General features: G+C 45.9%; 1 protein-coding gene across 2 annotated transcripts in view; it reads right to left on the bottom strand.

The window, feature by feature from the left end:
• Positions 1-5,359: 5,359 nt before the first annotated feature.
• The window catches only part of LOC146775837 (NACHT, LRR and PYD domains-containing protein 12-like), a 984,872-nt gene continuing 966,264 nt past the window's right edge, over positions 5,360-23,967 (bottom strand). For both annotated transcript variants that reach the window (XM_085639880.1, XM_085639881.1), the window contains exon 10: positions 5,360-5,692. In XM_085639880.1, the coding sequence (XP_085496006.1) occupies positions 5,602-5,692 (91 nt within the window). In that variant the 3' untranslated portion in view covers positions 5,360-5,601. The remainder of the gene's footprint in view (positions 5,693-23,967) is intronic.

Genomic DNA, 23,967 nt, shown 5'->3' with positions numbered 1-23,967 from the left:
AGACTTTGAGATGCTCCCTAAGACCCAGCTGCCTGATAACACTAAGAAGTACAGGCAGTGGTTGACCATCAATGGCCATAGGGTGGAAGCTCTAAGAGACACCGGGGCTAGTGTGGCAGCTGTCAGTTGCTGGCTGGTGTCCAAAGAGTAGGTTATCCCCATGCATTCTTTCCTGTAGTTGCCGCGGACAACTCAGAGAGCCAGTGTGAGGTGGCTCAGATTTCCTTTGCGCAGGGGGGGTCTCAGGTACTCTTCAAGTACGGCAATTCCCATGCAGCATAGTAGGCACAAAAGCCATTCCACACGGGTGCAACTAGGCTCCTCTTAAGTACCGCTGGGACCCGCCATTGAGGCACTCCATCTCACTCGAAGGGGTAATAAACAGGAACACTACTATTGAAGTGTTCCCCTGAGTACTATCACTCAAGCAGAGCCTCAACTGAGGTACTATGGGATTATAGGGGTTTAGTTCCCTGCTCCCATTTTTAGTCTTCTTTTTTTCACGCACTTTATCACTTCACAAGGTCCTGAAGAAGCGCATTGGGATCCACTAGGGACCCCTTCCCCAGCGCGAAACATGTCGACCAGGCTTCACTTTCACTAAACATGCACGGGACTGAGAGCAGCAGAGTAATACCTCGACCTCTACCTCATTTGTTTTTAAGAGGTGCCCTAGTCTCCTACTACTTGGCTTTTATCCTTACCCCACGTACCTACACATAAAACTCATTTAATGGTACGGATGGGTTAATTTTAACACCCCTACACCACATCTTCCCTTTAGGCCCACACACACACACATGCACAACTGCGGCGTCTCCTAAAAGATCTCCAATAAAAAGCGCTCTCGCGGAGCCCGTGGAGGACAGCATCGCCAACCCCACGAGGAGCAACGCCTGATGATGAAGCATGACACTTGCAAGAGTGTGTGAGGGCACTCATTTCCAAAGGAGAAATTCCCCATCTTCATCAGAGCAGCAACACACTAAGAGACCATCTATGCACATTTGTTTCTTGTAACCTAATGGATTACCGCTTTCTTTAATAGGAACAGTTACCATCCAGTGAGTACAATAAACAAAGGGAGTTCCAGAAAGGGCCCCAAAGTAACCAAGGGAAGGGTTCCCAGCCTCCCACTGGGAAAAAGCAAGAGGCCCGACAGGTAAACCTGTTCACAGGGGCCCCTCTAAGTGCTTTACGTGTGGTCAAGTGGGCCACCGTTGGTATGATGCACAGTGTCCCATGAGGGATTCCAAAGCACCACCTTGTGCACCACCCCGTCAGATGGCGAGTATAGCCCGGGGGGGGAGGAGATGGGTGTCCAAGGTGGGTGGGGTCCCGCAGAGATGTCCCTTGTCTCTTTAGGAGACTTTGAGATGGTCCCTAAGACCCAGCTGCCTCATAACACTAAGAAGTACAGGCAGTGGTTGACCATCAATGGCCATAGGGTGGAAGCTCTAAGAGACACTGGGGCTAGTGTGACAGCTGTCAGTTACCGGCTGGTGCCCAAAGAGCAGGTTATCCCCCATGCATTCTTCCCTGTAGTTGCCGCTGACAACTCAGAGAGCCAGTGTGAGGTGGCTCAGGTTCCCTTTGAGTGGGAGGGGTATCAGGTACTCTTCAAGTAGCTGTGAGGCCAGCCATGGCTGTTGATTGACTGTTGGGCAATGATTTAGAGAGAGCTCTCCTTGGGATAAGTTGGAGAGAAGGTCTCATTTGGAGATATTGGGTCTGCCTGAGTGGGCATGTGTGACCACCCAGTCTATGGCAGCCAGTAGGGGTGCTCAAGAGGTTCTGGAGCCTGGAAAAATGGGCCAGACCCCTGCCTTAAAGAGAAGAGGTAGGGGGCGCAGGAAACTAGCCCCCATAGTACCCATGGTCCAGGAGGAGGCAGACCTTGAGGGGGATGCCCTGGAACCTACAGGGGAACAAGTGGCCGAACTGGGGGACCTGCCTGAGCTGACCCATTGGCAGCAGGATGGAGGCCCCTCCAGGGATGAATTTTGTGAGGAGCAACATGCCACAAACCAGGCAGCAAGTGATCAGTCTGGATCACATTGGATCTACTGGAAGAACCACCTCCTGTATAGCAAGCCTAAGGTTGTTGCTGAGCCTGGGTCAGCCCGTGTGCTGGTGGTACCCCAGCGCTTTAGAGCCTTCCTACTGGGTTTGGCTCATGATGCACCTTTAGCTGGACATCTGGGGCAGGACAAGTCCTTTGAGAGGCTTGTCACCCACTTTTATTAGCCCAGGATAAGGAATAGTTCAGACACTCATTGTAGGACTTGTCAAACTTGTCAGGCAAGTGGGAAAAGTGGAAGGAAGCCCAAGGGTCCTCTCCAACCTTTCCCTGTAGTCAGTACCCCCTTTGAACGTGTGGGCATTGACATTGTGGGGCCACTGGACCCCAAGACAGCCATGGGCAACAGGTTTATCCTGGTCTTGGTGGACCATGCTATCCGGTACCCGGAAGCCATCACTCTCAGGACAGTGACGCCCCCGTGGTGGGACGTGCACTGATGGGGATTTTCTCCCGTGTGGGGTTCCCCAGAGAGGTGGTGTCAGACCGTGATACAAACTTCATATCTAATTTTATGAAGTCCCTGGGGCAAGAGTGCAGTGTTACATACAAGTTCACCACTTCTTACCACCCCCAAGGTAATAGGCTGGTTGAGAGATTCAACCGGACCCTTAAAGGCATGATTATGGGTCTTGAGGAACCTATGAGGTGTAAGTGGGACATCATCTTGCCATGCCTTCTTTTTGCTTACCGTGAGGTGCCACAGAAGTCCTTAGGATTCAGCCCCTTTGAACTGATGTATGGTCAACCGGTAAGAGTACCTTTGAGTCTGGTCAAGGAAGGCTGGGAGCAATCTCCCAGGAAACCATCCCAGGATGTATACAGTTACATGCTGGCCTTCAGGAACCAGACTAGGCTATTTAGACAACTCGCTCAGGCGAATCTGGAAGCCAGCCAGGAAGAGATGAAGAGGTGGTACGATCAGAACGCCACTCTCATTGAGCTTCAGCCTGGTCAGAAAGTTTGGGTCATGGCCCCTGTAGAGCCCTGTGCGCTCCAGGACAGGTGGACCGGACCATTTGAGGTGGTGGAGCGCAAGAGTGATGTCTCCTACCTGGTGAACTTGCGGTCTCCTAGGAAACCTTTGCGGGTCCCACATGTTAACCGCCTAAAGTTCCACTTAGAAAGGTCCGAAGTGGGCATGCTCCTAGCAACAGATGATGGAATGGAGGAGGAGACCGAGCCTCTTCCTGACATCCTGTCTGTAACAGAGCAAGATGGGTCAGTGGATGGTGTCAGCCTCTCTGCCAAACTGACCCCAGAACAGCAGCAAGATTGTCGCCAACTGTTGGGACAATTCTCTGATTTACCATACTGGGACAAAATGGTAATTCAGCCACTGGTAAAATTTAAAATACTGTTTCCAGAGGGTCTTTTTTCAGTTAACCACGGGTAATTTCATAATGCTACTGATAATTGGTGCATAATGCTGTGCTTTTGAATTCAATGACCAGTGTTACTTTTTGCAATTTTCGTCCAGCACTGTTTTTACCAGAGATCATATAATGAGAATGGTTTCACAAGTCTAGATTTCAGACATCACACAAAATGCTTAAAGGCAGCAGCATAAGTGTGCAGAACTTAACCCCTCTTTTAGCTGAGTGCATTAAAATGATGCTAGGTAGGGAATCTAGATTCTAGGGAGCGTAAGTAGGGGGACTGTTTAGTGGTGGACGTAACTTGCGTAATTCCATCTAGCGCAATCACACAGAATTCCTTAAGAATTCTGTGAGGTTCCGCTTGATTTACGTGAGAAGAGTAATTCTGTGTTTAGAGCTATTTCTTAGCACAAAAATGTCCCATTGCATCCAAATTGGATGCAAGGATGCATTTTGCGCTAAGAAATAGCACTGTACGCAACAGAACAGCGAGAGCAAGCGGCTGCTTGCATTCACTAAATGGGGTAGGATTTTTCCCAAACCAGCAAAATGCAACAAAACACGGCTAGTGAGCATGAGCAGCTGCATGCTAAATGTGCTCTTGGGCCAGGATTTTTTCCCCAACTTAATAGTGGCCTTTAGCGCTAGCGCAAAATGCCTCCTCATATTCAAAATAGATTCGATGATACATTTTGCCTTAAAAACTAGAGCTAAATGGAGCAGAACACGAATAGCGAGAGCGGTGTTCTGACTCTTGAGAAAGTCAGCATTACTTAAAATAACACCCTTTAGATTGTACCATCACATAGTCAGCCTGTGGGGATTAGGGGAGGGGCCTGGCCGCATTCATAAGTGATACAATCTGTCTGTTCATTGAGCTTTATAGTAATGCTTTCGTCTGTGATTACTCAGTGGCTTAGGGCCACATACATCAAAAGAAAAACCGGTGGCAAATGGGCAGATTCTCAGAATCTGCCCCTTTGCGACCGGTATTTTTGCATTTGGGATGCATCATCCCAAATGCAAAAATCGCATTTTAAGTAATCTCTAAATTGCGTTTACTTAAATTGCAATTGCATTTAAGGAATCGCAAATTGAGATTCCTTAAATGCAATGCATTAAAGTAAAAAAAATTGCGATTTCGCTAATAGGAGTCGCAAATTACCATCAATTTGTACTTGATGGTAGTGTGCAAGAACTTTGAAAAATGTACTAAAGTGCATTTTTCAAAGTTACATTTTACACACACACATGCCCTTTGGGCATGTGTGAGTGCAACATGTACTCATATGCAGATTTCATGGGTGCAACAGGCTATTCTTTTGGAACCCTTGAAATTGCATGCGCAATTTGAGAGTACCTATTGGGTACTCGCAAATTGAGAATGCAATTCCCATTCATTCCTATGGGCCTCTAGGCGCATAGGAATGAATGGGAAGACATTCCTTAATTGCGACTCACAATTTGCGAGTCGCAATTAAGGAATGTTTAGAAATCGCAATTTTTTTAGCGATTTCTACATGCATAGGCTTTTGTGATTCCTTAATTGCCATTCCTTAATAATCGCAAATAAGGAATCGCAAAAGCCTACCTTGATGCATGTGCCCCTGTATGCCTTGCTGATGACATCTTGAGTAGACCTGAAGGTTAAAATCTCGACAGGATCAAAGAGAATAGACTGAGTACAACTGAATTTGCTAAAAGTTTGTTCAAAGCACTACAAGAGACAATCAACATTTTTGTGTATTTTACCATTTGGTAATACATTGTCATTTAAAAATACTAAAGAACATGTTGTGATCCTGTTTTTGTTGTCAAACACGGGTGCATTTGTGAAATGTAACATTTACAGCACTCCTTATAAACAAATAACAATATCCTGATTAAAAAAGAGACATCATTGTTTTATTCAGTTTTATTCAGCATGAAATTTCACTTCATTGGAAAATATTACATTGAGAATTGAAAGGTGACAAATGACCTTGTAAAACACTTCATGGGGCATAAATGTTCAACTCATCAAACATATTTATGAACCCATTCATCAGCCATGGGCTGCTTAATTTCAATCGCAGACCAGGTGTGAGTATTTTCCAAGTGTTAGCAGAGCAGCTCTTCAAAGCGAATACCATCTGAACTCTTTCAGCCCATTTTAATGTCGAGCCCAGATCGGTCTGCTGCCAAACTCAGCAGGTGTTCTTCAGTTTTAGGCGTAAAGTCATTCATACCCAACCTAGGGAAAATAACACAGTGCGCAAATTATACATTGCAAACGGTGCATGATCAAACAATGTAGCTTAAATTTACTCTATGGGTGTTCTGCCTTGCACAGGCCTCTAGTACATACTGCATAGTGTTGCGTTATAGTCTTGAGTCTTTGAGTGCTCCATTAAATACCTCATAAACTGCCCAGCAATGATCAAAGTTGACTGCTAATTTATTTTGCAGCGAATGCCACTTTTGCCTGATTAATTACACAGTGAGGAGGCGTTGAGCCTCATACACACACCTTCCAAATCCAAATAATGTTTTAAAACGCCCTCCCACTTCCTGTTTTCGAAGTGTCTCAGACAGGTACCTTTGAATGTCGCTACTCCAGCATTCCATCACTAATATGTTCCTAGCTGAGAAATGATACAGCAGCTCTGCTTGCTTCTTCCGCTGACTTACTTTAATCAGGAAGTCCATGCAAGTGTATTACCTCTCTTGCGGGTTCAGGGGGAACACGGCATCGGAGGAGAAGGCCATGTTAGCAGCATCATGGAGGCAGAGGGGCACCTACTTTGAATGTAATAACCAGTGGTGGCTCCTACGCTAAGCTGGAGGAGTGTCGCCTCACTGCTTTGAGGCAGGGAAAGAAAGGTAAAATAAAATGATGATGAATTGATTTTATTATAATTTTATTTTGTCCTGCTGCGGCAGCTTGGTGGGTGGGGCGGGGCAGGGCTACTCTGCTCACAGAGCACAGCAAAAGCAGGAGTGATGAGCACACTGAAGTACGGATAACGCTATGGCTGGCGGAGAGGGCCAGCCAAACAGTCATGTGTACTTGGCATGTTCTCCACCCAGGCTGCATTACAGCCTGGGTGGAGAAGATGCCCAGGCCCCCAGACCAAGTCTGAGCGCCGAACTGCTGCACTCACACCAAACACAACCCTGCATTGAAGCATTGTGATTGGCTTAGGGTAGCCAATCGCAACACTGCATTGCAGCGTTGTGATTGGCGCGGAGGAGACTGGATGTGCTTACTGTTCTGTGACTTTGGCCCGACGCGGAGGAGAGACGACATGGAAGAGATGGGGCAGTAGGTAAGTGCATTTTTCTTTTTGATCTTTTTTAAACCCCCTTACCCTCCCCCTATACGCCCACCACACCACCCCAGATCTGTGCTGGCTGCCACTGGTGGTAACACTGTTATGAATGAGCTAAGAGCCAACTCGTTTCTGTGGGTGACTTAAAGCGCTCAGTACTTAATTGTTGCATTTTTCTCATTGGCTACTCCAAAAAGTAAAAACTCTGTTGGAGGGTGTGAATGGCTTTTGGCAGTTCACCATGGAAGGAGAGAGATCATCCAAATGGAGAAATGCTAGGGTGTTTGAACAAAATATCTTGTTTAAAATATCGATTTGCAGAAATAGCAGGAAAAAATATTGTGACACAAAAATAACGTGATGCAGCAATATCATTTTCATGAAAATTGTTGTTTGTTAATATCGTTTTCAATAATATAATTGTAAAAAATATTGCTTTTTAATTATCTTTATATGTGTTAGTTCATATATAATAATTATAACTTTAGGTGATTTATATATTTTTTTAATGTAATTGTTCATAGTAACTTGTATTGTCATAGGGTTGTAAGGATGTATGGTGGGAAGTTAATTAACCATTTACTATTCATTTATTATTATTTAGTTAATTGATTATTAATTATGCTAATTGTGTCATAATTATATTTTTTAAGCTATATATTATGTGAAGGCTGCTGGGTTTGTAGGGGTATTGGGTGGGAAGTTAAGTAATAATTAATTAACAATGTATTATTAATTATTTAATTGATTATTAATCATGTAATAATTACATTTTTTAAGTTATATATTAGGTGCGGGATGGTAGGTTTGTAGGGGTATAATGGGGGAAGTTAACTATTCATCAATGAATTTTTAATTAATATTTAATTATGTTAATTGTGTTACATTTATTTATTTTCCTTATAGTATAAGTGTGGGCTGCTAGGTTTTTTGGGGTATTGGGTGGGAAGTTAATTAAGTACTAAATAATGGGCAATTTCTTTTAATAGATAATTAATACATTTTTTGATAATCATGTTAATTCTTTTATATATATATTTATTTGGGGTTAATTAATGAAGTTTATATTAAGAGTTTCATATTTATTATAAAAATGATAAATTAATATGGTTGTGTATCATATATGTTATGTATTTGAAGTGAAGTACTTTCCTACAGTAGCACAGACTGGAGTAGCAATGGTAACTTTTACCTCTCCAAAGTCCAACGCTTTCATAACTGTTGAATAGACTAGAGTGGGAATAGTAAATGTTACATCTTCGAAGTCCAACACTTGTTGTTACTGTTGCACAGACCGGAGTGGGAATAGTAAATATTACACGTCCGGAGTCCAACACTTTCCCTACTGTTACACAGGCTAGAGTGGGAATAGTAGATTTTACCCCTTCGAAGTCCAATTCTTTTCTTACTGTTGCACAGACCGGAGTGGGAATAGTACGTTTTACACCTCCGGAGTCCAACACTTTCCCTATTTGTGCACAGACTGGAGTGGGAATAGTAGATGTTACCCTCTGGAGATCAACGCTTCCCCTAGTGTTGCATAGACTGGAGTGGGAATTGTAAATTTTACTCCTTCGACGTCCAACACTTTCTCTACTGTTGCAAAGACTGTAGTGGGAATAGTTAACTTAATACCTCCAAAGTCCAACGCGTTCCCTACTGTTGTAGAGACTGAAATGGGAGAAGTACATTTTACCCCTCCGGAGTCCAACACTTTCCCCTACTGTAGCACAGACTGGAGTGGGAATAGTAAATGTTACCCCTTCAAAGTCCAATGCTTTCGCTACTGTTGCACAGACTGTGGTGGGAACAATAAATTGAATCCCGCTGAAGTCCAAAGCTTTCCCTTCTATTGCACTGACTAGAGTCGAAATAGTAAATCTTAGCCCTTCAAACTCCAATCCTTTTCCTACTGGCACAAACTGGAGTGAGAATAGTATACTTCTTAATATTGTTTAAACATATCTAATATTATTATTTGTTTATTTGTCTAATTTTATATTACTAATATATATATATATAGTCACTTAAAAAACCATAGGTTTCACACATGTTATAGTTAGGTGGACATTTCACTCGTAAAAAACCAATTAAATTCCCCCGTTGAGATAACTATAACTCGCGCGCCCGCAATCCACTGCTCATGACGTCACATATTACATCACTCATGACATGGTCAGTGGCATCACTCATGACATCACTGATGACATCATCCTTGTGATAGAGTGGTGGTCGCGCGAGTTATAGTTATCTCAACTAACTATAACGGGGGAATTTCATTGGTTTTTTACGAGTGAAATGTCCACCTAACTATAACTTGTGTGAAACCTATGGTTTTTTAAGTGAATTTGCAAGGTTTTTTAAATGCTAATTCCTAACTATAACGTGTGTGAAACCTATGGTTTTTTAGGTGAATTTGTACGTTTTTTTAAATGCTAAGTTATGTATGTATTATTATTATTTTTTTTTTAAGGTTATTCACCGTGCGCGCACCGTGCGTGCACCGTGCGTGCACCGTGCGCGCACCCTGCGATTTAAAAAAATAAAATAAATGTTTTTTTTCACCCTTCGGGGTCCTTTAGGGACCCCCTGACAAAGGCTAGGGGGTCAGGAACTCTCTACCCTGCCCCCTTTTCACGTTCGCCACCTCTCTTTTTCACTGTCGCACCCAAAACAAACAAAATGGCGGATGACACTTCCTGATTTCGACCGATTCGAACGTTGACTGACATGTTACCACCAATCAGAATTACGCTCGCGCACGTTAGGGTGCGCGGCTATAGATATTTATGTACTTTTAACTGCAATTTTCTCAGGAAATACTGAACAGATTGACTCCATGTATGCAAAAGGCACATCCCTGACCTGAGGACTACCTCTTTGCCAAATTTCAAGTAATTCTGTTCAGCCGTTCGGGCTGTAACTTCGACTAAAGGTCCTATGGGAAAATGCATGGGGAAAACGCGTTTTGGGACCCCCCTTTTTTCTCAGCCCCCGCTTGACGAATCATCCTAAGACTTTCAGGGTAGGAGCTGAGCGGAGCGCCCCATTAGTTTTGAAAATTTCGTGAGGATTCGTCAACCGGCGCCAAAGTTATTCAAAATAGAATTTTCAGATTTCCTATGGAAACACGGTCCTAACTATAACTATCTACTGGCGACCGCCAGTAGATAATATAACTATTTTATCATTTTTAAAAACATTTTTAGTAAATGTCTTTTACCGATTTTTTTTAATGGAATTAATGTATTCATTTGGTAATTTATTTAATGTTATGCATTTGATTTGTTAACATTTTTATGTCATATATATATGTATATATATTTTTATATATTATCTACTGGCGGTCGCCAGTAGATAGTTATAGTTAGGACCCTCTTACCATAGGAAATCCGCAACATTCTATTTTGAATAACTTTGGCGCCGGTCGACGAATCCTCGCAAAATTTTCAAAATAGGTGGGGCGTTGAGCTCCGCTCCTACCCTGAAAGTCTCGGGGGGATTCGTCAAGCGGGGGCTGAGATAAAAGGGGGGTCCCAAAACACGTTTTTCCCATGCATTTTTCCATAGGACCTTTAGACAGAGCTACAGCCCGAACGGCTGAACAGAATTTAATGAAATTTGGCAGAGAGGTAGTCCTCAGGTCAAGGAAGTGCCTTTTGTAGGTTTGGTGTAAATCTGTTCAGTAGATTCTGAGAAAATAGCCTTTAAATCAATATATATATCTGAGCCAGCTTACGGTGCGCTTACGGTGTGCTTACCGTACGCGTACGGTGACGTGCGCGAGCGCGATTCTGATTGGCCGTTAGATCTTAGTAAACATTCGAATCGGTCGAAACCAGGAAGCGGCGGCCGCCATTTTCTCTCTCGCACTCTGACAGGGGGTTGAAAAACAAAGTGCAAAAACATGTAAAGGGGCTGTTTAGACAGCTCCCAAGCACCTAGCCATGTCGAGGGAGTCCCCTACGATCCCCCAAGTGAAAAAAGGCAATTTTAATTTTTTCGAAAATTTCGCCGATTACGCTTACCGTACGCGTACGGTAATAATTAATAAAAAAAAAAAAAAATATCCACATTCTCCCCACCCCGTGTGCAAATGGTGCCCGAAGTGCACTATTTGTGCATGGCTTATTACTGCAAAACAAAACATATATTTTACCTGTCACAATGATGCTCATCATATGTCCTCCATGTGCGCACGGTGCGCGAAGCGCATCGTGCGTTCATGGCCCATCTAGCGTAACGTGGGCACGCGGTGCTCGAAGTGCACCGTGCGCGCACGGAACGAACTGCGTTAAGTGGGCGCGCACGCCACAAATGGCGTAAAGTAACTTAGCATTTAAAAAAACGTACAAATTCACTGAAAAAACCATAGGTTTCACACACGTTATAGTTAGGAATTAGCATTTAAAAAACCTTGCAAATTCACTGAAAAAACCATAGGTTTCACACATGTTATAGTTAGCTGGACATTTTACTGATAAAAAACCAATGAAATTCCCCCGTTATAGTTACTGTAGGCAACTATAACTCACGCGACCGTAATCCTCTGCTGATGACATATGTGTCTTTATGAAAAAAAAATATTTGTAATATATGTATAGCTAAAATTTAATGGAAGAAGACATGGGCAAATAAGTGTCTAAGTACAGTATTAGCATCAGCAGAGGATTGCGGTCGCGTGAGTTATAGTTGCCTACAGTAACTATAACGGGGGAATTTCATTGGTTTTTTATCAGTAAAATGTCCAGCTAACTATAACATGTGTGAAACCTATGGTTTTTTCAGTGAATATATATATATATATACATATGTTTTTATAGTAGTACATTTAAAACAAAACTAAAAATATTTAAGATAATGCAAAATATATTTTCTAATAATAGTATTATATTATGTATATTTAAACATATACACACATATATATATTTATGTGTGTATGTTTATATAAGTATATATATATATATATATAGTATTAAATGTTAATTGAATTACTTTAATTTACATTATGTTAATGTGATATATTAAACTATTTAAGATTTACTATTCTGAATTATATATATTAAAAAATAATATTTTTATGTTTTGTGTTGATATTAGTGTGAAACAATATTTTTTTGATATATATATATTATCTACTGGCGGCCGCCAGTAGATAGTTATAGTTAGGACCGTGTTTCCATAGGAAATCTGAAAATTCTATTTTGAATAACTTTGGCGCCGGTTGACGAATCCTACGGTGCCGTGCGCGAGCGTAATTCTGATTGGTGGATTCATGTCAGTCAACATTCGAATCGGTCAATATGAGGAAGTGTCGACCGCCATTTTGTGTGTGACAGTGAAAAAGAAAGGTGGAGAACGTGAAAAGGGGGCAGGGTACAGAGTTCCTGACCCCCTAGCTTTTGTCAGGGGGTCCCTGAAGGACCATGAAGGGTGAAAAAAACCTTTTTTTTTTTTTTTAACCGCGGGGTGCGCCTACGGTGCGCGCACCATACGCGCACCGTCGCGAGGTGCGCACATGGTGCGCGCACGGCGGAATCATAAAAAATAGAATTAAAAATCAAATGTAGAGGAGGAGCCTAGCGCGCAACCAAGATGGCCGCGTAGGTGCGAGGCTCCCGAGGACCTCCGCGACCTCCTGAATTAATCCTGGCGATATCCTGTCCTTGTTGAGGGGACTGTGTCGGGGAACCCGAGCTGAGGCGCCACCCATTTTTTGGGCTCGAATCGGACCCCGAACACCGGTGGGAGCATCGATCGAAGGTTGCGGCCTTCTCCTCGCCGGCCCCCCGGATTGGAGTAGTGGGGCGATCCGGGGACAAAGTGAATAACAGCGGCGAGCGGGGCTGGGCGACTCGCGTACCCCGCACTTTCGCTTTCGCTTTTGCGCCCTCCTTGCTCTCAAGCGGGGTCGGGCGGCGGAGCGGGGTGCGGTGGTGTGGCCTTGTCCAGGAGCCCGGCTGACCCGCCGGCGGTGGGTTGACCCGCGTTTCGGTGGTCGCCCCCGCCCCCCCCCTGGCACCCGTGACTTGGTATAGCGGCCCGCTTGGGGAGCTTGACACGACGGTGGAAGAGCCAGCATGTCCACCAAACAAGATGGCGACAGGGCGAAGGTGAAGACGACCCGCCGTGGCACGGCGCACCAGGCTAACAGTATGGACCGCTACACGCTCCAGAAGGGTTCTCCGGAGACATCGCGTGCATCCCCGGTGGGCCCGACGGAGGCATCTGCTCATCCGGTGGATCTGACCCTCCGGGACGTCATGGGCGCCATCGCAGAGATGAAGGCCTCGGTGGACCAGCGTTTCGATACCTTAGCGCAGAAAATAGACTCGGTCCTGGTGGATGTGAGCCTTGTGAGGGCAGACTTGTCCAAAACAAACGACCGAGTCGACTCCCTGGCCCACACCACAACGAGCCTCACGACAGACGTGGTGGCCCTCCAGAAGGAGGTGCGCCGGCTTGGACAGGCGAGCGCCCTGATGGACCGGCGACTGGAGGATTCCGAGGGTCGGGCCCGGAGAAATAATGTCCGTATTGTGGGGGTGCCGGAGGGACGAGAGGCGGAGGCGGCGGATCTTTTCGTGGAAGAGTTGATCCTGACCCATCTCCAGCCCCGGGGGCTGAGTAAGCTTTTTGCGGTGGAGCGTGCTCACCGGGTCCCCGGGGGCAGACCTAAGACTGGTGCCCCGCCGCGGCCTCTCATTGCCCGGATCTTTAATTTTCGGGACAGAGATGCTATCCTCCAGACCTCCAGGCAACAGGGACCGGTCAAGCTTGACAACATGGAGGTACATTTCTACCCAGACTTTACTCCGGCGGTCCAGAAGCAGCGACAGAGCTTTCTTGGTGTTAAACGTCGCCTAAGGGACCTGAACCTCAAGTACTCAATGCTCTTTCCAGCTAAGCTGAGGGTAGAGGTGGATGGTCGCACGCACTTCTTCGACCGGCCCGAGGCGGCTGGGGACTGGCTGGACACTTTGCCTGGAGATCGGGGCCGGGGGGGTGGGGGGGGCGCGGCTGGCGAGGAGGGCCCGCCGGATCAGAATTGAGGGGTGACTGAATAGGCCTTGCTCTGGACGTTGTTCCTTCACCATTTATTGATTGCGTATGTTCCCCTCCTATGGAGGTCGTGCGGGGTCTGTTGGGGGCTTCCCTCCTCCTCTGGGGGACTAGTTAGTATTTAGCTATGGGGCGACAGGCACACTGCACTTTGGGGGGGCTGTCTGGGCTCATGCAGGGGTGCAGGGAGGGGGGAGTTCTGTTGGGACCGGGGGGTGGGGGGGGTGTGTTGTTTGTTAGCACCGCAAGGCAAACCCGCTACTGTGTTGTTGTTTTTAGGATGCTCGATGGGGGACGACCGATTGTTTCGACGTATGATGGGGGGTAGGGATTTGACTGTGTTGTCATGGAATGTTAACGGCCTGGGGGATAGGATTAAGCGTGGTGTGGTCCTGCAGTACTTAAAACGTATTTCACCAGATGTTGTCTTCCTGCAGGAGACGCACCTTATAGGTAACTCCTTTCATGCAATGAATCGGCGGGGATATCGTTTGGCGGCCCATTCCGGCTTCACCTCGGGCTCGCGGGGGGTGGGTATTATGATTAAGAACTCGCTCCCGTTGGAGATTGATGAGGTGCGCCATGATGAGAGGGGACGCTACACGGTTCTGGTGGGAAGAATGGAGGGTAGAGTGTTTATCTTTATATCAGTGTACGTCCCGCCTGGGTTACAAGCCACCACATTTGCGGACCTGGGGCGCCTCCTTCTGGACCTTCCGAGTGGCCTGCTGGTGGTTGGAGGGGACTTTAATGCGGTAGCCTCTGGGTCTATGGATCGCCATCCCCCTAGGGACCTCCCCCGGGCACAGGCGTGGCTGCCCGGCCTTTTGGACACGCTGGGCCTGGTGGATTGTTGGCGATTAAAGCATCCTGCACTGCGACAGTACACCTTCCACTCGGGTGCCCATGGTAGCCTCTCGCGGCTTGATTACCTCCTTGTCCCGGCGGCCCATGCAGGGAGGGTGGGGGAGGTGCGCCATCTGGCGCGGGGTATCTCAGACCACTCCCCATTGTTGTTGCATTTCGATGTCTTCCCGAGGGGGGATGGCAGGGTGGCCCCAATCAATGCATGGTATTTGCGCGACCCCACCATTCGTGCCGATTTGATTAAATCCTTACAGCGATATTTCGACGAGAATGTGGGGTCGGTCCCCTCGGCCATCTCCCTGTGGGAGGCTTTTAAGGTAGTTCTTAGAGGGGAGGCCCTCTCCTTTATCTCCCATGCCCGGCGGCGCGAGCGGGAGGAGGTGACCCGGGTAGAGGCCGAGATTGCAGAACTGGAGGGTGACCTGGGGAGCGGGGTAACAGACGCCAAGTTGCATGTCCTACACCTAAGGCAGGCGGCCTATCGCGCCCTCGTCACGGAGGCGGCCAGGGGCCTCAGTAGAGAGCAGCAGGGGCGATTGTATGATGTGGGTGATAAGGCTGGCAAATTGATTGCGTGGTTGGATAAGAGGGAGAGAGCGAGCCGCGTGGTGCCTTTGATTGAGAGTGTGGATGGTGCATGTGTCACTGAGCCGGAAGCCATTGTCTCCTGCTTCGCGGATTATTTCCGCGAATTTTACTCCCCGGTTTCCCCCTGCTCGGAGGAAGATTCCCATGCCCTGCTTCGGGACATCGCTCTGCCCTCCCTTACGGTGGAGGACAGGGATTCGCTGGACGCCCCTCCCACCTCGGACGAAATTGCCTTGGCTATTCGCTCGGTTGCATCCGGCAAGGCCATGGGCCCCAATGGTATTCCCATCGAGCTATACAAGCTACGCCCGGATGTGTTGGCGCCCCACCTGCGCGCGATGTTCCTGGCGGCCCACTCGCAGGGTTCCCTCCCGCCGGACCAGCGTCTGGCCACAATTGTGGTGATCCACAAGGAGGGGAAGCCCCATGAACGGGTCACATCCTATAGGCCGATTTCGCTCTTGAACGCGGAGCCCAAAATCCTCGCCAAGGTGTTGGCCAACCGGTTGATTGGCGTGGTGGGCGATTTGGTCCACCAAGACCAATCTGGCTTTATACCGCACCGCAACACGGCGCTCAATCTGCGGCGCTTACACGGGGTGCTCGCGCGTGTCCCATTTTTGCGGGAGCCGGCCATCTTGGCGTCCTTGGACGCCACCATGGCGTTTGATACGCTTGAATGGCCATACATCTGGGCGATGCTGGCGAAATTTGGGTTTGGCCCGGGTTTCATTAGCTGGGTCAAACTGCTATACTCGGGCCCATTGGCGCAGGTGGTGGTGAATGGGCGAGTCTCGGCCCCATTCGCGCTGGGGCGGGGCACGCGACAGGGTTGCCCCCTGTCGCCTCTCCTGTTCGCCCTGGCCCTGGAGCCCCTGGCGGAGTGGCTGCGGTGGCACCCTTCTATCCGTGGTCTCCGCTGGACCCCCGAGCATGAGGACCGTGTGTCCCTCTATGCTGACGATATCCTTCTGTATCTCGCCTCCCCGCGGAAATCACTGATCGTCCTGGTTGATGTTTTGCGCTAATTCGGTCGCAACTCAGGCCTGGTAATCAACTGGGCGAAATCCTGTGTCTATGTGCTTTCCGGGGAGGCTCCGGTCCTACCACGGGACTGTCCGATCCAGATTGCCTCCCAAGGTTTTCGGTACCTGGGTATCTATATCACTCTTGACCCGGAGGCCCGCTATGAGCGGAATTTGCTACCCCCCCTCCGGCGCTTGAGGGAGGACGTGGTGCGCTGGCGGCGTCTGCCGCTCTCGCCGCTCGGCCGAGCGGCCTTGTTTAAAATGATGTCCCTGCCGCGCTTCCTCTACGCCCTCCAGAATACTATGGACTTGGTCCCGGCACGCTATTTCCGTGAGGTGGAGGGCCTCCAGCGGCGCCTGTTCTGGGACGGGAGGCCGCGCATTGCTCTGGCTAAATTGACGCTCCCGTGGTACGATGGGGGGGTCGCCCTCCCGGACATTAAACGGTATTACTGGGCCTCCCAACTAGCTGCAATTAATCATGGCCTTTACGGGCCCGCCTTGAACCCGGCATTTGAGATGGATAAGATGCTCCTGCCCGGTGGCGATTACAATCGAGCGCTCTACGCTGGCGCGCCCGACTCCCGTTTGACGGGACCGACGCGTGTCATGGTGCGTGTCTGGCACGCGGCTAATGCAGCTATGGGGTGGAAGGACCGTTTGACCCGGGCGTCACCGCTGTATGCGTCTGAGAGGTTGGGCTCCCTGTGGACGTCGAAGGGCTTCGGGAAGTGGGACACGATCGGAATCAGCACGGTGGGAGATCTCTGGACGAGGGGGGGATTCAAAACTTTTGAGACGCTGCAGGCGGAGTTCCAGCTGCAGGGCAGTGAGTACTTTCGGTACCTACAGGTCCGCCATGTGCTGGGCTCCGTCTTCCCGGATGTCGCATCCATTCCGGAGTCTTCCCCCCTGGAGGACAGAGTCCTAGATGGCCATGTCCCGGACAGCACGATCTCCCTCATATACAAAAAACTGATCAACGATAGATCGTGCCTGCTGACTAGTCTCCGCGAGGCTTGGGTTGCCGACGGGCTGGAGCTGGACGACGAGGATTGGATTTCCGCGGTGGCCTCTCCGAAAGAGGTGGCCATCCCGGCTCGCCTTCGTTTCGTCCAGCTCAAGATCCTTCACCGGGTTTACGTGACGGGGCCAAGGCTTCTGCGTATGGGTTTTGCTGGTGACGGAATGTGTAAGCGTGGCTGTGGTGCGTTGGCGACTTTCATGCATATACTGTGGGAGTGCCCGAAGGTGGAGCGATTCTGGCGTGGTGTGCATGAGGTCCTGCGTGTGGTTACGCGTGTCGCGCTGCTGCCTGAAGCGAGGAGATGCTTGCTGAATGTATGGGAACCGAATGACCATTCGGTCCCGCAGACGCGGTGGGTGACTCTGGGATACATGATAGCCAAGCGCGACATTGCTCAATTGTGGGGATCCCAGAGGCCACCTGCGGTGTCGGCCTGGAAAGAGCATATGGATTGGTGTATGTTTCGTGAAAAGGTGGTGTATGTGGCGAGAGGTAAGCCTGGGGCGTGGGTGAAACTCTGGGGCCCCTGGAACGCCTACCGCGGGGGTATTTGTGAGCCACCACTGCTACCGGCTGCCTCGCCTGCTCCGTCTCCCTAGACGGCCCCCCTCCCTCGGCCGCGGGCGCGCGGTCCCCCAGTCCCTGATCTATTCCCATTCCCCTCTCCAGAGTTCTGCTGCTGGTTTGGATCCCCCACTTATGGAGCACGTGCTGTCGCTTTTGATCACGGGTTGCCTTGCGGGTGTGGTTTTTTGGTGTTGTTTTGTTCCAAGAAAAGGGAACCGTACTGTGGGCATGGAGCTGTGTGGCCTGCACCATTGATTACTCCTGTTTTACTACTCTTCACTGCCGAGAGACTTTTACTGTATGTATGCAATATGCTTTTGTCATTCTAGCGGCCGGCCGGGTGGTTGTAGGCCCATACCTGTAACTTTTACAAACTGCAATAAACGGTTTCAAAAAAAAAAAAAAATAATCAAATGTAAGTGTTTAGATGTTAGGTGGCTCTAAAAAGAGCTGTTGTGTTAATTGAGTGACAGAGGAAAAAAAAGACAAGGCAAAAATTATAGGGTGCCGCACGTGTGCTGCTGTATCTTGCTCTCTATTAGGGGAATGCTGGTGTCCGCATAAGAGAGAAGAGCATTGCACGCATTGCACCGTATAAGAAGGTGAAGCTGCCGCCGCAGATGAAGTGCTCGGCCCGAGCTGCTGCGGATGTGCTCGGCTGAGCTGCTGGAGGGTTTTCTCTAGCAGCTCGAGCATAAGCCACAGGATGTACATCTCTAACGTGCCTGATCATAGTGAAGATACTAAAAGAGTATTTCTTTTTAGGATCTCCTCTTGATAAGACACGATCACAAAGAGTGCAGGTGACTTTTGGAGCATTCACCTTCTTCTGCCCGTGTGGAAATGTAAAAAATTGCCATATAAAAGAGTCTTTCTGTTTCCTCTGTCTGTGTCTCACAAGGGTCTCCTGCTCACTCCCAGAAGATGACTGCTGCTCTGCCATTCTCAAGTACTGGAGTACTGGAAAAGCTGCTCAGCTCCTTCTCCCAGGGAATCAGAAGTAATAATGAGGGGAGTGGGTGTGGTGTTGGAACTGAAACTACTATAAATCAATGAAAAGTGTTGTTTCTAAATCACATGACTTGCCATGCGCATGCATGCGCGTACGGAGCTCGCGCGCATGCACGTACGTGCACGGAGCACGCATGCATGCGCGTACGGAGCACACGCGCATGCACGTACGCGCACGGAGCACGCGCGCATGCGCGTACAGAGCACGCGCGTACGTAGCACGCGCGTACGGAGCACGCGCATACAGAGCACGCTCGATGTACGCACGCGCATGTGCAGCACGTACGCATGCGCACACGGAGTACGTACGCACGCATGCGTGCACCGTGCACGGACAAAAACCCTTAAAAAAAAAAAAAGTTTAAAGTGTTTATAAGTTCATAGAAGATATTAACTATGCTGTTCAACTCTATCCAAATAAAAAAAAAAATGAGCCATTCCATATTACAGGATAAAGTTAATCTATAACTATATATATAGGTAGCTTATTGTAAAATAAATATTTAAAAAATATAAAAATACATTCATAAATTAGCATTTAAAAAACCGTACAAATTCACTTAAAAAACCATAGGTTTCACACACGTTATAGTTAGGAATTAGCATTTAAAAAACCTTGCAAATTCACTTAAAAAACCATAGGTTTCACACATGTTATAGTTAGCTGGACATTTCACTCGTAAAAAAACAATGAAATTCCCCCGTTATAGTTAGTTCAGCTAACTATAACTCGCGCGCCCGCAATCCACTGCTGATGACGTCACATATTACATCACTCATGGCATGGTCAGTGACATCACTCATGACATCACTGATGACATCTCAAATGACATCACTGATGACGTTATCCATGTGATAAATTACCACATCTTCTCACACCCTAATATAACCTTTGATTCACCGACTCAAAATTTAAGAGTTCCATTCTCAAAACCATACATACTGCAATACCAATAACTACATAGCCACTTATTAACTCTTAGGTCTACATACACCTCCACTCATTCACCTGTACAGTCACTCATACTTACAGTCACAACATACAAAACTATCATATGCATTTATACACCTATATAGACACTCACACACTACCAATCATCCATAGAGGTACTCTCACACCTACTCAGTCATGCAAATAATCACACTCCCATTTACTCACCTATGTGGTTATACACACTCAAGTTCACTTACTCATAAAAATAGTATCACATTCTTACGCTCTTATAGAATCATTGATGCAAGCACACACTCATCCATACAGTCACTCTCACAATCACACACTCTCACATCTACCCACTTATATACTCTTACACGCACATATACTGCCTTTCACATATGTAGTTAGTCACAAATGTACCACTGAGATATACATTCAATCCCTAACACACCCATACATACACTCACTCAACCATACAGTCCATCACAGATGCACTCCTAAAACCATGCACCCATAGAATCACCCACTCACACATCTATGCATAGAGTCACACACACCCTACCCACACAAACACTCAGGAACCCATACAGATACTCAGACAAGCAATCAATAACTCATATAGACACTCATATAGGTATTCACAAAACCATGCAGCCACTTATACACCAACATACAGAAACATACAGACATTTACACAGTTTAGTCACTAGTCTGCAGTAAGATACATTTAATGACTCACTTATAGAGTTAGTTACGCACCACAGAAAATCATCCATTTACACACTTGTACACCCACTCATTCTTCAACAGGCCTTTCCCTATATATATTAAACATATTAAAATTGTTCAGAAACACATACTCAATGGATGATGTCATCAGTAATGTCATCAGTGATGTCATTTGAGATGTCATCAGTGATGTCATGGGTGATGTCAATGACCATGTCATGAGTGATGTAATATGTGACGTCATCAGCAGTGGAGCAGTGGATTGCGGGCGCGCGAGTTATAGTTAGCTGAACTAACTATAACGGGGGAATTTCATTGGTTTTTTACGAGTGAAATGTCCAGCTAACTATAACATGTGTGAAACCTATGGTTTTTTCAGTGAATATATATATATATCAGCTAATACCTTTGTGGAAGAAATTAACAAAAATACATTGAACCTCAAATTCACTTCAGATATAAGTAACACTAAAGTGCAATTCCTGGACGTTGAAATTTTCATTAGGGAGGGCGCAATCCATACTAAATTACACAGAAAAGCAACAGCTGGGAACTCAGTATTACATGCTAGAAGTTCCCATCCTCGCCATTTGATTCGTAGTATCCCCTTTGGGGAATTTTTAAGAATTAAACGAATCTGTAGTCATGAAGATGATCTCATAACTTGCCAAAGAGAAACGTTTGAAAGATTCCTAAATAGGGGTTATGTGGCCGCTGATCTGAATGCAGCTCGAGAAAAAGCGAACAACATAAGTCCAGTTGCTCAGCAGCACAGTGATCATGAGGCCCAAATTTCACTAAGGCAAAGTACTATTGATATAGATTCCACTACTGTGGAATCGATAAGTAACATCAGGCTAATAACAAACTACAGTACACAAGAGAGACAGATTCGTAGAATTTTATATAAAAATTGGCCCATAATTCGGACAGATATCACTATGTCACAAATTCTGCCGGAACTCCCTCTGTTGACATTTAGAAGGGCTCCCTCTATGAGGGATGCTCTAGTAAAAAATAGTCCTGAGGTATTGCTTCCAAACACATGGTTAACAGCTAGAAATGGTTTTTTTAAGTGCATCTCTTGTCGCGCGTGTAAATTTGGGAAAAATGTTTCTGAATATGTCACAGCTTTTAGTTCCAATCCAGTTAAAATTTCACTTGCAGAACAGAATATGCAATTTATATTTTAGAATGCACCTGCCAGTTATTATACGTTGGCAGCACCAAATTGCAAGTTTTTAACAGGATTTTACAGCATCTTAGAGCAGTGGTCAATTCTGATCCCACTTACCCTGTAGCGCGACATTTAAAATTGGTGCACAACAATAACCTCAATGACCTCAGCTATTATGTCATTAGTGCGATACCCAAGAACATCAGAGGGGGAAATAGAGAAAAAAAGCTAAGACAAGTGGAGTCTGAATTTATCATGTTATTAGACACCAAAATGCCAAATGGGCTGAATAACAATGAGGATTTGCACAACTTTTTATAATGAATTAAGTCAACTACCATTTTTAAGGGGATGTTGATGGTGGGTGGAGTCCTGGTTTCCTTTTGGACTGGCGCTTTTATCCCAACGTTTGCCAGGTTTTTATCTAGGTTCTAGATTTTATCTGGTTTTATGTAGGATTGGGTGTTGGTTTTTGGGCTCCAGGATTTGGCTCATTTTAGACATCATTTTATTATAAATTGTGCAATAAGTGTGTATAATTTGTTTAGGGCTGCTATTTATTGGTTTTATTTAGACCTATATGTTATTACTTATTACAAGAGTAACATAAACTTTTTAAGGTCTTGATTTTATTATAATCTATAACATTGATTTCCTTGTCTCATCAGATGCTTCTTATGAGAAAGAATCTTGAAGAGGAGGATGTGTATAACTGTACAAACATCGTGTTGTCATCTATTTGAATTATGGGAGATCGGGTGAAACGTCTAGAATAAGCTGCTATGTATTATATACTTATGGATATGTGTATTTATAAGTTTACGAAGAAAATGCACTTTAACAATAGCACTTTATTTGCACTATTTTGCACTGTTCTAAGAGATACCGCAGACCATGATGAACATATCAAGGGACTTGTATAAACCAACATTAGTCTTTAATTATAATTATGTGACAGCAACTTTGCTAAGCTACATTATTTCTATACAGTTGCACTATGCTGGAAGTTATAGTCAATGACACTAGATAGGTAAATTTCTTAATTATGTGATGTTTGGAAGCTGTGAGTTACCATTTACGAACACTATGTTCTTAGATAATATTTTGTTTGTCATACCCCAATGCATTTAACAATATATGGTATGGCGAACTTGTTATGATATGTTCTGAATAAGAAGAAAGGAAATAGGGAGGAACACACAGCGTACAGAAACACTATGTTTTTATCTTCATTATTTAAGACTTTTATACCTATCTGTGTGCAACACTATCTTTTATGAAATGTTTGACTAATGAAAAATTGCCTGTGGTAAATTATGCCTCGATATATTGTGTTAAAAACAAGTCCTATGTTTATACCTGTTTGAAAACTTTATTGACAATGTATGTAAGCGGTTCTCTGATTGGACACTCTATATATAGCTATTGATTGGTCCTGCGCGTCATGTGATCAAGACTGCCGTGGGGCAGTCGAAACGCGTCAGGCTGAGCACTCGCGAATCATTTTGCACTATGCACTTTAATCTGCGCACCAAATAAAGAAAATATAATTTCCACGCTGTGGTCCGTACCTGCTTTTGGGTTCTATCGGGAACTGTATCAGGATACTTGGTTATCATATATATATATATATATATATATATATATATATATATATATATATATATATATATATATATATATACAGACAAACTTCGCCAAGTTAATCCAAATGCGCAGGAAAGACGAATACGGACCCAAATCTTCGTGCAAGGTATTTATTAGTTCAGACACCCAGCACTACCGCCATGATGCATTTCGGCCTTCGGGAGGCCTTGATCCAATGACACCATGAGGAGTGACCCAGTTTTTAAAGTGACAGTGAAACAACACGTGATAATCAAGGCACAGTGCAATAGACATAGAGAAGGTATATTTGAATGTATATACCACTCGCAAAATTGCATAAATGTAGCAGCAATCAAGCGTATTGTGCAAATATGGCAATAAATACATTGTAATACTTTAAAAAGGTGCATTAATTCAGGGACATTTAAAACATTACTAAAAACAATACCATGTGCAGGCGAACTGAATAAAGACCCAATTTTCTACGATCATTATTCATGGAGAGTTTAAAGGATGACACCCAAGTGGGTGTACATACATAATATTCGCAGTGCAACATTGAACAGCTACATAAAACCATATTTGATATTTAAAAT

Source organism: Triturus cristatus, chromosome 12 (assembly GCF_964204655.1).
Source record: "Triturus cristatus chromosome 12, aTriCri1.1, whole genome shotgun sequence".
NCBI classification, from domain to species: domain Eukaryota; kingdom Metazoa; phylum Chordata; class Amphibia; order Caudata; family Salamandridae; genus Triturus; species Triturus cristatus.
Note: the sequence above shows the minus strand (reverse complement) of the source record. Positions and strands in the feature narration are given on the sequence as shown.